The sequence below is a fragment of the Abrus precatorius genome, unplaced genomic scaffold (assembly GCF_003935025.1).
Source record: "Abrus precatorius isolate BTA unplaced genomic scaffold, Abrus_2018 Scaffold5, whole genome shotgun sequence".
NCBI lineage: Eukaryota > Viridiplantae > Streptophyta > Magnoliopsida > Fabales > Fabaceae > Abrus > Abrus precatorius.
This window is the reverse complement of record NW_020874395.1, coordinates 3,890,709-3,907,856: the sequence shown is the minus strand read 5'-3', so window position 1 is coordinate 3,907,856 and position 17,148 is coordinate 3,890,709. Positions and strand designations below refer to the sequence as shown.

The 17,148-nt window shown below is 32.4% G+C and overlaps 1 protein-coding gene and 2 pseudogenes across 1 annotated transcript; 2 read left to right on the top strand and 1 right to left on the bottom strand.

The window, feature by feature from the left end:
- Nucleotides 1-1,008: 1,008 nt before the first annotated feature.
- On the bottom strand, nucleotides 1,009-4,885 carry LOC113867713 (annotated as a pseudogene).
- Nucleotides 4,886-6,013: 1,128 nt separating this feature from the next.
- LOC113867711 (DNA repair protein RAD51 homolog 1-like) lies at nucleotides 6,014-6,999 on the top strand. Its single transcript, XM_027503146.1, has 6 exons — nucleotides 6,014-6,018; nucleotides 6,097-6,164; nucleotides 6,249-6,359; nucleotides 6,450-6,541; nucleotides 6,720-6,814; nucleotides 6,906-6,999. Exons 1-6 carry the CDS (start codon nucleotides 6,014-6,016, stop codon nucleotides 6,997-6,999), a joined length of 465 nt encoding a protein of 154 aa, XP_027358947.1.
- A 2,401-nt stretch (nucleotides 7,000-9,400) lies between these two features.
- On the top strand, nucleotides 9,401-14,138 carry LOC113867710 (annotated as a pseudogene).
- The last annotated feature ends 3,010 nt before the right edge of the window (nucleotides 14,139-17,148 follow it).

The following is a 17,148-nucleotide window of genomic DNA, read 5'->3' as shown; positions in this document are numbered from 1 at the left end:
TCAAATTTATGTAATATGAATAAATAAATGATTTGTCAAAAAAAAATAAAAAATTCCCAACTACACACCTTATGTGACTCTGCCAAGTAGAAGTAAGCATGACTTAGAAAATCTATAGTAGAATCTAAGTGACAAAATCATATCAGCAAGCCATGTAGGGCTGTAAGGCTATGGACAATTGCATTGTGTCACAGAGAGTAGGAAAACAAATTCACAATTTTTATATTTTGACAAATATCCAAATAAAGCATTTCAAATTTTGCTGTCACACAAAATAAATAAATATAAAAAAAAATCCAATTATACCAATGTAAATGACACTCACTTTTACACCATCAATAACTACATAAAATATGAATTTCATTAATCCAATCATTCAATTATAATTATTTATAACCTTGACTATTGGCATTAAAGTTTATCAATCAACAAAAATATATATAATTAAATAGTCTTTATTTTCATATATTTTTTAAAATATAAATTATGTTAATTTTAATGTATATGAAATAAGATATCAAATAATTTTCAATTGATTTAAAATGTTACATACATAATTTATGTTATTAGAACTTGAGATCTAACAATTGATTTGAAGATTAAATTATCCAATAAAAAATTCTTAAACAATGCAAGAATGGGTATAACTTATACTGGCGTAATATATATTTATATCCTTGTTGTCTCCTCTTTGTAGTGTGTTCTCATGGCCACATTCTAGCCATAAACACCTTGGATTTGACAAATTTCTCTAAACCTTATATTGGACTGATCATACAGTGAAGTCTAATACTAGATAAAGGATTTAATCTGCAATTATGCCTAGCACACCACAAGAAATTCTTTAGTCATGGTAATTTCACAAGAACAAGACAAGATAATTCAATATGTTACAAAGAATTCAAATATGCTTACGCATTGCTTAAATCTTGATCATGAATCTGGAAGACCATGCATAAAAATTGCCCTCCCAGAACTGTATTTTCAACACTATTCCTATGGAATCAATTAACGAAAAACTTCTAGTTCTTGTGAAGTAGATAGCACAGGTTGTTGTGATGGCTCTTCTGCTTGCAAGCTTTCATAATACTTGACAAGAACCTTCCATCCACTTGGGCACATAAAACCATCTGGTGGATTCTCCCCAAAGCCCGCATCTAGAAATATAAATCACCAAAGAAAACATAAAAATTTGCAAAGAACAGTTGTCCAATTGTCAAAGGAATTCAGAATTCAACTTGATGATGCATGTTATTCACTTTAGTTATGTCTCCTTTAGGCGTATATATAATCATGTCGTTAGGAACCAATATCTTATTGATATTTTGTATTTAACATACTTTAATCATATATGAATTTGAAATCAAACACAAAATTTGAGTTAAATACAAATGTTGCTGCCTTTCTTTAATTTTTCAAAGTTCCAACTCACTAGCATACACACAAATTACTTTTGTTTAAGTTGCAGCCAGCAAGAGTGTAAGATACAGGAACCAGGATACTTAAATTGTAACCTAATATGATACATTGACTACAAAGCTATTTAATTAAAAACCAAGTATTGTTGACAAATGCCAAATTAAGGTTGATGGAATTGGAATCTGAAACACCTGACTGAATGACAGTGAGTCAAATAATACCTTGGTTCCAGATATAAAAAGGAAATCTTTAGCACGGGTTGGATCAAAAAATGCTATCTTACTTTCCTTAGTGTCATAAGCTGCCACCTGTATTTTAAAAATGCCAAACAAGGCAAAAGATATCATTAGACTTGAGCGTGCTCTAAATAATCATAACATGAAACAGTTCGTCAGCATAATTTTTGGTAGTATATTAAACTTATGAAAGAAATTTTATGTAATAATGAACAAGTAAATTTTGTCATTTCCCTTCTCAAACAATAAGAGACATGGTATGCATCACTAAGCAGTCAATTTGATCGACCAAATATCAACTTCAGTGAAACATTGCTTAAAATATGAAGCAGAGCATAGCGTAGAAGAAGATACTATTAAAAGAACGTATCTCAGAGGAGCAAGAACTAGCCATGGGTAAAAGTAATACTACCTACCCTAAATGGCAAAATGTTAAGCTTCTCCAGACCAGGAGCCATGCTGAGCACCTTTTCCCATGATCAGGGTCATACAAATCCCTTTTCTCAGTTGGGTGGCCCACACCAGCAGGATCGCGACTAACAACAATATAGAAGTTGGCACCTGCGTTTATCCGTGCCTTGGCATGCCACTGTACTTCAGTAGGACCTGCATAATGCATTGGTGATGGAAAAATTGCAACTATGGTAGTCTCAGGATCAACAACTCCATCTTCTAGGACCTAAGAAGAAACAAAGAACATGATAGGATAAAATTCCGTAGATTGTGCGATTACAAACGAATACATTGCTGAAATTGAATGACAGTTCAGTCATTTCCAAGGACATTTCTGTGTGTGTATTGTTATAGCACATGCACATTATTATATTACTCAAAGCCTTATGAGAAGAACAATGGGAATTAATTTGCTATGTTGCTCCATCCTGACATCCAAGGGAACATCATCAGTCTTGGTGAAACCTCCAAGAGGATGAAGCAATAAAATTGGATTTCTGTAGCCCATTTCCAATAAGCGCGTACGAGTATCATTCATTAACAAGGCATGACCATTATGCACAGGTTTCTTAACTGAAATGCAAAAACTGCATCTGCTTCACGTTTGTCAAATTCTTCACAGAGTTGTTTGGGAGAGAGTCTGTAGTTATCAAGACCATCATTATATTTGATAGGTTTTAGAACTTCCAAATCTCCTCCAATAAGCCAATTTCCAGCTGGAGTAATCACTTCCTCAACATATGGCAATCCTGGAGCAGTTGTACCCCAAGTTCTAGCTATTCTTTCTTCCTTGTTATGCTTGTAAATTTCAATACTGCATAAGAGTTGAATGGTTAATGAAAGCCAAGAGATACCATGACAGAAATTTATTTAGATAGCCAGAGCACTTCAATAATCTTATTTTCAAAAGAATGTCCAAAAGACATTAAGACTTTCAGCAACAGCAGAAGCTTATCCTGCTATGTGAGTTTGGATACATGAATTACACATTGCCATTAAGCCCAGTCAACGACTGTAAGGTTTACAGTTAAAGAAAAACAGAAGACTGAAAACTGAAAGGAGGAAACCAACTTCCAAGTAAGAACATGTGAGACATGTGAAAAGACATAATTTAAGATAGGTCAATAGTTTTTTTTCTTAACAATTTTACTTTACTCAGTATTTTACTTAGCCCTCAATCGAGGGTTCTAGCTGTATAAAATCAGTCTTGTACAATCATAACACACAGGTGACAGACAATGCTTATTGCTCAGTTTTATCGAGTATCAGAGCAGCATGCTTGCTTTGCATATTCTCAAAATTATTTATCTAAGCTTAAGTCATTTGCCGGGAATGATTCAACCATGACAAACCCACCAAACACAATGACCCTTCATCACTTTTCAGTCACCTTATTCCCTTAATTCCTCATATAACCCTAGCACTCCTTTGTTTTTTTTACCTGCTCAAAGGAGAAAATATGCCATTTATATGAGAGGGAAACATGAATAAACTGTGTGCCATAAACAAATATGGATTTGTAGATGAGATGCTTAAGGCTTGGTTTATCAGTATCATTCAGAGGAGCACTATGAGCAGCAACTCTCCAGCTCTTTTATTAAGTGCTGGAAAGCCTCAAGCAATGGTAAGACCCTTCAAACTGAAATCCATGTCTCTAAATAATGGATACTAGATAGTGATGTTTCGGATCACATGACAGCTAATAACTTAACTAGTGCCCATTTGAAATCATTCCATAACCATTTGGTTGTAAGTTGTAAGTGAAGATTAAAATCTTCTTTTGGTGTTTCAACTTCCATTCACATGCATTTTTTTTAAGAACCAATCAGCATTCCATATATCTTCCAAATCTTTCACAAACACACCAAACATACTGTTTTGGTCTGCCATACTGTCGGCTAACAAGTGCAAACACAAGAGACAACTCCACAACACAATGCCACTTAAATGCATTTCATCAATATCTTCACATAGAGGACTGGGATGGAAACAATTTCCATTCTTGCTCAGCAAGTTGGGCATTTTGAATCTATGTGTTCCCACTTGAGAGACATATTAACATAAGAAAAATATGTGTAATTTGACTAAGATAGTTCAATAACTTTTGTGACCAAGAAAGTCCAATATGTAATTTTTGTGAATATGTTCCATTGACTAAGCTTTTCACTAGGCCTTGCCTAAGGCTCACTGTTCAATTTTACAATAGATAGTGGAAAAGGAAGAGAGCAGGGGGCGAGGCCACCCTATTCCAGTGGCAGGGCATGCCACAAGCCTCAGCCATGGTTACATTGATAATTAAAATCATCTACCAAAGCTAATTTCTGGCAGCAGAAACCAAACCTAAGTACTCTTAACTACATTGGTACAATAACCAACTGAACCAAGCCCCTTTGCTGGGGGCTTCATAAATTTACTCAAATCAGGATGCCAATGTTAATTTCTCATTAGGGATTCAAATGGCGGTACCATACATCTAGTTTTTGTTCCTTTTTACAATTTTAATCACTAAAATTCATTCAGCAAAATAATTGATCAACCGACAAGAAAACACCAATCAGAAAAGAAAAAAACACTAACCTTCGAAGAATAGCGACACGATCCCCATCAGGGCCAAGCAACCGCACATGTGAAGATGACCCAATTCTCTCTTTAGCCTCATCATCAATGGCCAACAGAATGGGAAGTGACATGTTCGCCACAGAACCATCCATCATCCTAAGGGAATTGAAATGCAAACTCTACAGATACTCATCCTCCCTCATGAACCCCTTCAAGGGACTAGCCCAACCTTCCCCTATCTATAACATGCACCCACTCAAGGACATGCTCAGTGAGGACAATGATTCTACCCCTTTTCTTAAAGAGTATAACCGTTATTTCTCTGAACTTTGTAATTGATTTGTGGTTAGATGTAAAACCTGCATTTAGCAGTGTTATGCATGATTTATGTTTTTCGTTTAGAAAATACGGTAACAATGATTTATTGCTTTTGTAATGCCTTCACTTTATCTATAATTTTTGTACTCTGACGTTTGTGAAAATATAAATTCCTATGGTTATAATTCCTAAAAGAAAAAAATTGAAGTTTTTTTTATTCCTGATTATTATTTTGTTAGCAGCTTTAATTCTGTTGTTAACTTCCTACTGTGTTTTATATTAAATATCAAATAATTTTTTTATTTATTATTTTAGAATATTAAAAAATATTAATTTATTTTTTAATAAATACATTACTTATTATTGATAATTGTTACCAACTAACTATTATAATAATTCTAAAATTATTTTAAAAATAATTTTTATCAATTAACTACTGCAATAACTTTAATACTTTTAATAAAAATATTTTAATAATATAAATTTTTTTATTATAATAATTAATAAAATTAATTATTTTTTAAAGATTTTTAATACTAGCTAACATCTATAATGAGACAAAAAAATGATTCCGGACGCTGATAAAAGAAAACAAAAATTAGACTCTAAGAAAAATAAATTGCCTCTTTTCTCTCTCTTATTTTTTAAGGAATGTTTGTTATAAATTATTTTCTGTTAAAGCTTGTTTCTATTGATCACATAACCCCCGCATCCCTCCCACTCTCGAACATACAACCTCGTGCATTCCTTCCACTGTTGAACATACAACCCCTCGTTCTTCCCTCCCATCATCCATCACTTTTCAAAAACGAAGATGTCAACTAAGGTGGAACAATAAGAAAATCCACAACATGACCCTCTTGCTATCGATCAACTTCAGATTTAAATATCTCTTCTTTCTCATATTCTTATTCACCCCATTTACTTTTTTTTCTTTTATATACCTTTTTCACACACATTATACTTTAGGGCAAAAATTCCCTTTTTGTGTTTTCTGTTGAACCTGATGCTTAATCACAATGTCAGTAATGGGGTAAGCCTCTACAGTTGTTCCATATGGTATTTGCACGGTTGAATCCCTTGTCAACAAAAGAAGTTTTAAAAATTAAAGGAATCAGAAAGGACTTTTAAAAATTAAAGGAATCAGAAAAGATGCAGTTGACAAGATTATCGAAGTAGGTATTATTCACCTTGGCTTTTGTTTCCCTTGCCTATTTCTTTTGATTGCTACGAAGCTCTTCTGATGTTGCTTTCTTTTCACAGCCTCTAAGCTTGTGCCGATGGATTTTATCAGTGGTAATGAACTCGAGGCCAATTGCAAGGCAACCATTCATATAACTACAAGATCAAGACAGCTTGACAATATATTGGAAGGTCAGAATCAGAAACAATAACACCTTGTTTAATGTCTGTGTGGAATTCACTGTTAAAGTGTCTTAAACTTGATACTGCTGTTTATGCCAGGTGGAATTGAGACAGGTTCTATCACTGAGTTACATGGTGAATTTGAAACTGGGAAGACTCAATTGTGTCACACCTTGTGCGTGACTTGCCAGGTAAATGGTTTCTTTACGGCAGTCAGAATACATTCATGCTGAATAAGTTGTTGTAGTGTATTCAGTTTCAAACTCGTCTTGTCATGTTTGGCATGAAATTTGAGTTTGTGAAGCTTTTGGTTCGTACATACTGTGTTATACCTTTGCCTAATGTTTCAATTTATTGTTGATGTTGTAGTTGCCACTAGATAAAGGAGGTGCTAAGGGGAAAGTTATGTACATAGATACAGGGGGCTCATTTAGGCCTCAACGACTCTCACAGATAGCAGATAGGTATAATGATTCTTGATATTAAGACTTTGCTTGCATGTGTCTTTGATATGTTGGTATGTCCATTCAATATTTATGTTTCTTTTTCCTACAGGTTTGGATTGGATGGGTCTGATGTAAAGGGAAATGTCACTTATGTTAGAGTGAATAACACTGATCAGCGATCAGAAATGCTCATCTCTTTGTAGTTTCTTCTATGGGTGAATCCTGGTGGGGACCCAGGTTCAATTTTGTGTTGAAAAGCCATGAGAAAATGAAAAATTTGGGGGAAAAGAGACGAAGGAGAAAATGGGTTTCGTCAAAGTTACACAAAAGAAGGGCTGTTCTGAAGAATTTAAGCAATGCGTAAGCATATTTGAATTCTTTGTAACATATTGAATTATCTTGTCTTGTTCTTGTGAAATTACCATGACTAAAGAATTTCTTGTGGTGTGCTAGGCATAATTGCAGATTAAATCCTTTATCTAGTATTAGACTTCACTGTATGATCAGTCCAATATAAGGTTTAGAGAAATTTGTCAAATCCAAGGTGTTTATGGCTAGAATGTGGCCATGAGAACACACTACAAAGAGGAGACAACAAGGATATAAATATATATTACGCCAGTATAAGTTATACCCATTCTTGCATTGTTTAAGAATTTTTTATTAGATAATTTAATCTTCAAATCAATTGTTAGATCTCAAGTTCTAATAACATAAATTATGTATGTAACATTTTAAATCAATTGAAAATTATTTGATATCTTATTTCATATACATTAAAATTAACATAATTTATATTTTAAAAATATATGAAAATAAAGACTATTTAATTATATATATTTTTGTTGATTGATAAACTTTAATGCCAATAGTCAAGGTTATAAATAATTATAATTGAATGATTGGATTAATGAAATTCATATTTTATGTAGTTATTGATGGTGTAAAAGTGAGTGTCATTTACATTGGTATAATTGGATTTTTTTTATATTTGTTTATTTTGTGTGACAGCAAAATTTTAAATGCTTTATTTGGATATTTGTCATAAAATATAAAAATTGTGAATTTGTTTTCTTACTCTCTGTGACTCAATGCAATTCTCCATAGCCTTACAGCCCTACATGGCTTGCTGATATGATTTTGTCACTTAGATTCTACTATAGATTTTCTAAGTCATGCTTACTTCTACTTGGCAGAGTCACATAAGGTGTATAGTTGGGAATTTTTTTTTTTTTGACAAATCATTTATTTATTCATATTACATAAATTTGATATTCATTGTGTCATGTTTGGAACATTGTATAGTATAAAGGCAAATAATACAAGGTTTGATAAATATACAAGGTATTAGTTTTCTAATTGATCTCACACTTAATGTGTCATGCATGATTATGTTTATGTAATTATTTCTGTAACAAAACTTACAAAATTTATTAAAATTAAGTAAGAAAAATGAGATATTGTAGCATGAGAGTGATGACCCACATAGATAATGTTTTGAACTGCATAATAAAGAAAACAGTGAACATGCGAGAGAAAAGGAGAGGACAATGCATGGTTGGCCATGTGGTTCTGGTGTCGGCCATGCAAAGGGGCTTTCCGTGATTTCACAATTTTCTTATCTTTTAATTTCAAGTAGTCATTAAAAAAAAAGAAATTAAATTTCAAGTAGCATTACCTATCGATAAGAATATATAATTATAATTATTTTTTATCCTTAAATATTATATTTATCTTATATCTCTTTTATTTATTTCTTTGGAATAATTTTTTTATTATTTGTTTTTTAAATTAAAATTAAAGAGGAAGTTATTAAATAAATAAATAATAAATCTGCAAGAAAGTGTATATTATAGAAGTATCAAAAATTCACTCACGTAATTTTGTTGAAAGAAGTTATAATCACTTCAATGAAATTAAAGTTAGTGTCAGTTTTGTTCTTAATTGATTACATGTATAGAATATATTTTGTTTCAAGAAACTATATTCACTTTCTTAATTGATGCAGTGGGAGATCTGGGCATTGTTTGCAGTACAATGCTTACAAGGCTGGATTTTAGTTTGGCTTGTTTCTCAGAGAAAGTTTGCAACTTGAGCATTTTTGTGATGCATCTTGCAACTATGGAGAGTGAAGAGAGTTGGAAAGATTCTTGTACAGTCTTGAAGCTTGGATCGCTGAAGTTAGAGAGAGTATGTTCTTGCACTCACTTGGGAGAGGCTTTGATAATTTTGTCAACTTCATCTTTTCCGATTCCTTTAATTTTTAAAAGGGCTTTCTTTCGAGTGTTGACAAGGGATTCAACCGTGCAAATACCAGAATCTTTAAGCTTTTGAACAACTGTGGAGGCTAAACCCAATTCCTGACATTGTGATTAAGCATTAGGGTTCAACAGAAAACACAAAAAGGGAATTTTTATCCTAAAATATAATGCGTGTGAAAAAGGTATATAAAAGAAAAAAAAAACTAAATGGGGTGAGTAAGAATATAAAAAAGAAGAGATCTTTGAACCTGAAGTTGCTCGATAGCGAGAGGGCCATGTTGTGTGATGTTTTCTGATTGTTCTATCCTGATTGACATCTTTGATCTTTGAGAAGTGATAGATAATGGCAGAGAGAAGAACGAGGGGTTGTATGTTCGAGAGTTGGAGCGATGCTAAGAACGAGGGGCTGTGTGTTCAATAGAACCAGAAAATAATTTATAACAAACATTCCCTCAAAAAAAAAAAAAGATAGAGAAAGGAGGCAATTTATTTTTCTTAGAGTCTAATTTTTGTTTTCTTTTATCAGCTTCCGGAATCATTTTTTTGTCTCATTATAGATGTTAGCTAGTATTAAAAATCTTTAAAAAATAATTAATTTTATTAATTATTATAATAAAAAAATTTATATTATTAAAATATTTTTATTAAAAGTATTAAAGTTATTGCAGTAGTTAATTGATAAAAATTATTTTTAAAATAATTTTAGAATTATTATAATAGTTAGTTGGTAACAATTATCAATAATAAGTAATGTATTTATTAAAAAATAAATTAATATTTTTTAATATTCTAAAATAATAAATAAAAAAATTATTTGATATTTAATATAAAACACAGTAGGAAGTTAACAACAGAATTAAAGCTGCTAACAAAATAATAATCAGGAATAAAAAAAACTTCAATTTTTTTCTTTTAGGAATTATAACCATAGGAATTTATATTTTCACAAACGTCAGAGTACAAAAATTATAGATAAAGTGAAGGCATTACAAAAGCAATAAATCATTGTTACCGTATTTTCTAAACGAAAAACATAAATCATGCATAACACTGCTAAATGCAGGTTTTACATCTAACCACAAATCAATTACAAAGTTCAGAGAAATAACGGTTATACTCTTTAAGAAAAGGGGTAGAATCATTGTCCTCACTGAGCATGTCCTTGAGTGGGTGCATGTTATAGATAGGGGAAGGTTGGGCTAGTCCCTTGAAGGGGTTCATGAGGGAGGATGAGTATCTGTAGAGTTTGCATTTCAATTCCCTTAGGATGATGGATGGTTCTGTGGCGAACATGTCACTTCCCATTCTGTTGGCCATTGATGATGAGGCTAAAGAGAGAATTGGGTCATCTTCACATGTGCGGTTGCTTGGCCCTGATGGGGATCGTGTCGCTATTCTTCGAAGGTTAGTGTTTTTTTCTTTTCTGATTGGTGTTTTCTTGTCGGTTGATCAATTATTTTGCTGAATGAATTTTAGTGATTAAAATTGTAAAAAGGAACAAAAACTAGATGTATGGTACCGCCATTTGAATCCCTAATGAGAAATTAACATTGGCATCCTGATTTGAGTAAATTTATGAAGCCCCCAGCAAAGGGGCTTGGTTCAGTTGGTTATTGTACCAATGTAGTTAAGAGTACTTAGGTTTGGTTTCTGCTGCCAGAAATTAGCTTTGGTAGATGATTTTAATTATCAATGTAACCATGGCTGAGGCTTGTGGCATGCCCTGCCACTGGAATAGGGTGGCCTCGCCCCCTGCTCTCTTCCTTTTCCACTATCTATTGTAAAATTGAACAGTGAGCCTTAGGCAAGGCCTAGTGAAAAGCTTAGTCAATGGAACATATTCACAAAAATTACATATTGGACTTTCTTGGTCACAAAAGTTATTGAACTATCTTAGTCAAATTACACATATTTTTCTTATGTTAATATGTCTCTCAAGTGGGAACACATAGATTCAAAATGCCCAACTTGCTGAGCAAGAATGGAAATTGTTTCCATCCCAGTCCTCTATGTGAAGATATTGATGAAATGCATTTAAGTGGCATTGTGTTGTGGAGTTGTCTCTTGTGTTTGCACTTGTTAGCCGACAGTATGGCAGACCAAAACAGTATGTTTGGTGTGTTTGTGAAAGATTTGGAAGATATATGGAATGCTGATTGGTTCTTAAAAAAAATGCATGTGAATGGAAGTTGAAACACCAAAAGAAGATTTTAATCTTCACTTACAACTTACAACCAAATGGTTATGGAATGATTTCAAATGGGCACTAGTTAAGTTATTAGCTGTCATGTGATCCGAAACATCACTATCTAGTATCCATTATTTAGAGACATGGATTTCAGTTTGAAGGGTCTTACCATTGCTTGAGGCTTTCCAGCACTTAATAAAAGAGCTGGAGAGTTGCTGCTCATAGTGCTCCTCTGAATGATACTGATAAACCAAGCCTTAAGCATCTCATCTACAAATCCATATTTGTTTATGGCACACAGTTTATTCATGTTTCCCTCTCATATAAATGGCATATTTTCTCCTTTGAGCAGGTAAAAAAAACAAAGGAGTGCTAGGGTTATATGAGGAATTAAGGGAATAAGGTGACTGAAAAGTGATGAAGGGTCATTGTGTTTGGTGGGTTTGTCATGGTTGAATCATTCCCGGCAAATGACTTAAGCTTAGATAAATAATTTTGAGAATATGCAAAGCAAGCATGCTGCTCTGATACTCGATAAAACTGAGCAATAAGCATTGTCTGTCACCTGTGTGTTATGATTGTACAAGACTGATTTTATACAGCTAGAACCCTCGATTGAGGGCTAAGTAAAATACTGAGTAAAGTAAAATTGTTAAGAAAAAAAACTATTGACCTATCTTAAATTATGTCTTTTCACATGTCTCACATGTTCTTACTTGGAAGTTGGTTTCCTCCTTTCAGTTTTCAGTCTTCTGTTTTTCTTTAACTGTAAACCTTACAGTCGTTGACTGGGCTTAATGGCAATGTGTAATTCATGTATCCAAACTCACATAGCAGGATAAGCTTCTGCTGTTGCTGAAAGTCTTGATGTCTTTTGGACATTCTTTTGAAAATAAGATTATTGAAGTGCTCTGGCTATCTAAATAAATTTCTGTCATGGTATCTCTTGGCTTTCATTAACCATTCAACTCTTATGCAGTATTGAAATTTACAAGCATAACAAGGAAGAAAGAATAGCTAGAACTTGGGGTACAACTGCTCCAGGATTGCCATATGTTGAGGAAGTGATTACTCCAGCTGGAAATTGGCTTATTGGAGGAGATTTGGAAGTTCTAAAACCTATCAAATATAATGATGGTCTTGATAACTACAGACTCTCTCCCAAACAACTCTGTGAAGAATTTGACAAACGTGAAGCAGATGCAGTTTTTGCATTTCAGTTAAGAAACCTGTGCATAATGGTCATGCCTTGTTAATGAATGATACTCGTACGCGCTTATTGGAAATGGGCTACAGAAATCCAATTTTATTGCTTCATCCTCTTGGAGGTTTCACCAAGACTGATGATGTTCCCTTGGATGTCAGGATGGAGCAACATAGCAAATTAATTCCCATTGTTCTTCTCATAAGGCTTTGAGTAATATAATAATGTGCATGTGCTATAACAATACACACACAGAAATGTCCTTGGAAATGACTGAACTGTCATTCAATTTCAGCAATGTATTCGTTTGTAATCGCACAATCTACGGAATTTTATCCTATCATGTTCTTTGTTTCTTCTTAGGTCCTAGAAGATGGAGTTGTTGATCCTGAGACTACCATAGTTGCAATTTTTCCATCACCAATGCATTATGCAGGTCCTACTGAAGTACAGTGGCATGCCAAGGCACGGATAAACGCAGGTGCCAACTTCTATATTGTTGTTAGTCGCGATCCTGCTGGTGTGGGCCACCCAACTGAGAAAAGGGATTTGTATGACCCTGATCATGGGAAAAGGTGCTCAGCATGGCTCCTGGTCTGGAGAAGCTTAACATTTTGCCATTTAGGGTAGGTAGTATTACTTTTACCCATGGCTAGTTCTTGCTCCTCTGAGATACGTTCTTTTAATAGTATCTTCTTCTACGCTATGCTCTGCTTCATATTTTAAGCAATGTTTCACTGAAGTTGATATTTGGTCGATCAAATTGACTGCTTAGTGATGCATACCATGTCTCTTATTGTTTGAGAAGGGAAATGACAAAATTTACTTGTTCATTATTACATAAAATTTCTTTCATAAGTTTAATATACTACCAAAAATTATGCTGACGAACTGTTTCATGTTATGATTATTTAGAGCACGCTCAAGTCTAATGATATCTTTTGCCTTGTTTGGCATTTTTAAAATACAGGTGGCAGCTTATGACACTAAGGAAAGTAAGATAGCATTTTTTGATCCAACCCGTGCTAAAGATTTCCTTTTTATATCTGGAACCAAGGTATTATTTGACTCACTGTCATTCAGTCAGGTGTTTCAGATTCCAATTCCATCAACCTTAATTTGGCATTTGTCAACAATACTTGGTTTTTAATTAAATAGCTTTGTAGTCAATGTATCATATTAGGTTACAATTTAAGTATCCTGGTTCCTGTATCTTACACTCTTGCTGGCTGCAACTTAAACAAAAGTAATTTGTGTGTATGCTAGTGAGTTGGAACTTTGAAAAATTAAAGAAAGGCAGCAACATTTGTATTTAACTCAAATTTTGTGTTTGATTTCAAATTCATATATGATTAAAGTATGTTAAATACAAAATATCAATAAGATATTGGTTCCTAACGACATGATTATATATACGCCTAAAGGAGACATAACTAAAGTGAATAACATGCATCATCAAGTTGAATTCTGAATTCCTTTGACAATTGGACAACTGTTCTTTGCAAATTTTTATGTTTTCTTTGGTGATTTATATTTCTAGATGCGGGCTTTGGGGAGAATCCACCAGATGGTTTTATGTGCCCAAGTGGATGGAAGGTTCTTGTCAAGTATTATGAAAGCTTGCAAGCAGAAGAGCCATCACAACAACCTGTGCTATCTACTTCACAAGAACTAGAAGTTTTTCGTTAATTGATTCCATAGGAATAGTGTTGAAAATACAGTTCTGGGAGGGCAATTTTTATGCATGGTCTTCCAGATTCATGATCAAGATTTAAGCAATGCGTAAGCATATTTGAATTCTTTGTAACATATTGAATTATCTTGTCTTGTTCTTGTGAAATTACCATGACTAAAGAATTTCTTGTGGTGTGCTAGGCATAATTGCAGATTAAATCCTTTATCTAGTATTAGACTTCACTGTATGATCAGTCCAATATAAGGTTTAGAGAAATTTGTCAAATCCAAGGTGTTTATGGCTAGAATGTGGCCATGAGAACACACTACAAAGAGGAGACAACAAGGATATAAATATATATTACGCCAGTATAAGTTATACCCATTCTTGCATTGTTTAAGAATTTTTTATTGGATAATTTAATCTTCAAATCAATTGTTAGATCTCAAGTTCTAATAACATAAATTATGTATGTAACATTTTAAATCAATTGAAAATTATTTGATATCTTATTTCATATACATTAAAATTAACATAATTTATATTTTAAAAAATATATGAAAATAAAGACTATTTAATTATATATATTTTTGTTGATTGATAAACTTTAATGCCAATAGTCAAGGTTATAAATAATTATAATTGAATGATTGGATTAATGAAATTCATATTTTATGTAGTTATTGATGGTGTAAAAGTGAGTGTCATTTACATTGGTATAATTGGATTTTTTTTTATATTTATTTATTTTGTGTGACAGCAAAATTTGAAATGCTTTATTTGGATATTTGTCAAAATATAAAAATTGTGAATTTGTTTTCCTACTCTCTGTGACACAATGCAATTGTCCATAGCCTTACAGCCCTACATGGCTTGCTGATATGATTTTGTCACTTAGATTCTACTATAGATTTTCTAAGTCATGCTTACTTCTACTTGGCAGAGTCACATAAGGTGTGTAGTTGGGAATTTTTTATTTTTTTTTGACAAATCATTTATTTATTCATATTACATAAATTTGATATTCATTGTGTCATGTTTGGAACATTGTATAGTATAAAGGCAAATAATACAAGGTTTGATAAATATACAAGGTATTAGTTTTCTAATTGATCTCACACTTAATGTGTCATGCATGATTATGTTTATGTAATTATATTTCTGTAACAAAACTTGCAAAATTTATTAAAATTAAGTAAGAAAGATGAGATATTGTAGCATGAGAATGATGACCCACATAGATAATGTTTTGAACTGCATAATAAACAAAACACTGAACATGGGAGAGAAAAGGAGGGGACAATGCATGGTTGGCCATGTGGTTCTGGTGTCGGCCATGCAAAGGGGCTTTCCGTGATTTCACAATTTTCTTATCTTTCAATTTCAAGTAGTCATTAAGAAAAAAGAAATTAAATTTCAAGTAGCATTACCTATCGATAAGAATATATATTTATAATTATTTTTTATCCTTAAATATTATATTTATCTTATATCTCTTTTATTTATTTCTTTGGAATAATTTTTTTGTTATTTGTTTTTTAAATTAAAATTAAAGAGGAAGTTATTAAATAAATAAATAATAAATCTGCAAGAAAGTGTATATTATAGAAGTATAAAAAATTCACTCTCACGTAATTTTGTTGAAAGAAGTTATAATCACTTCAATGAAATTAAAGTTAGTGTCAGTTTTGTTCTTAATTGATTACATGTATAGAATATATTTTGTTTCAAGAAACTATATTTACTTTCTTAATTGATGCAGGCATTGTTTGCAGTACAATGCTTACAAAGCTGGATTTTAGTTTGGCTTGTTTCTCAGAGAAAGTTTCCAACTTGAGCATTTTTGTGATGCATCTTGCAACTATGGAGAGTGAATTTAAGTACTTGGATTTGGAGGAGGATCACACGGGGCTTGGTTCTTTAGAAAAGGGTATCGAATTTGATCTGTTATGTGGGGTGTTGGATTCAGAGGTAAGAGAGTTGGAAAGATTCTTGGACAGTCTTCAAGCTTGGATCGCTGAAGTTAGAGAGAGTATGTTCTTGCACTCACTTGGGAGAGGCTTTCATGGTAATGCAGGACAAATTGCTTGATTCTGAGCAAAAGTTGAGGCAGTCTGAAGAGCAGTTTAATGATATTAAGATGCAATCAACTATTTTTGTGAGGACTTGGTCTTCTTTTAAGAAGGCAGAAAACGGTATGCTGGAGATCTCATTTTATTCATTTTGTTGATATTATCAGGTTTTAGGTGTAGAAAAAAATAATAGAAAGAATAGTTATAAAATACTACGAAATTGATATTGACTTGATGAATTTTGCTATGTCCTCCTACAGATCTTCCTAATAATCCTTCTCCTATTTTATAAAATAAGCATTAAATGAACAACTATATGCATTTACATCTTGAGGTAAGATGATTTAGAATTATTCTAACTATGATGTGATGATATGTTCATGAAAGGTTAGACCACTAACCCTTGTTTATACTACTCATGATCCTAAATAAGTATAAACAAATCATGAAATACGGAAATATGGTAATCAATCTGAAGATATATTGAGGCTGTCATCAAGGAATTAGTTAGGTGTAGAGAAAAATAATAGAAAGAATAGTTATAAAATACTACGAAATTGATATTGACTTGATGATATGTTCATGAAAGGTTAGACCACTAACCCTTGTTTATACTAATCATGATCCTAAATAAGTAGAAACAAATCATGAAATACGAAAAGATGGTAATCAATCTTAAGATATATTGAAGAAATAGAAAACTGACCTAGAAAGTAAATATTCTGAGATACGAAGTAGATAATATTGAATATTTTCATAATATTATGTGTTTCTAACACATTTCTTTACAAATTTTATGTTTTCATGAAGTTATGTTAAAAAGGACATTCTTTTATTTCTGTCCTAAATTATCTGGAGTTTCTCTTCCATTTCCATGTGAAATTGATCCTATAAAAGCAGTCAGAACTTTTCTTTAGGATTACTTCTATTATAAAATTGAAAATAGAATGAA

Bases quoted from the DNA above. Each gene is read 5' to 3' on its own strand.
- LOC113867711 (XM_027503146.1), top strand. The intron at 6,360-6,449 runs GTCAGAATCAGA...TGTTTATGCCAG, and splicing joins GCTTGACAATATATTGGAAG to GTGGAATTGAGACAGGTTCT. The intron at 6,815-6,905 runs GTATAATGATTC...TTTTTCCTACAG, and splicing joins CTCTCACAGATAGCAGATAG to GTTTGGATTGGATGGGTCTG.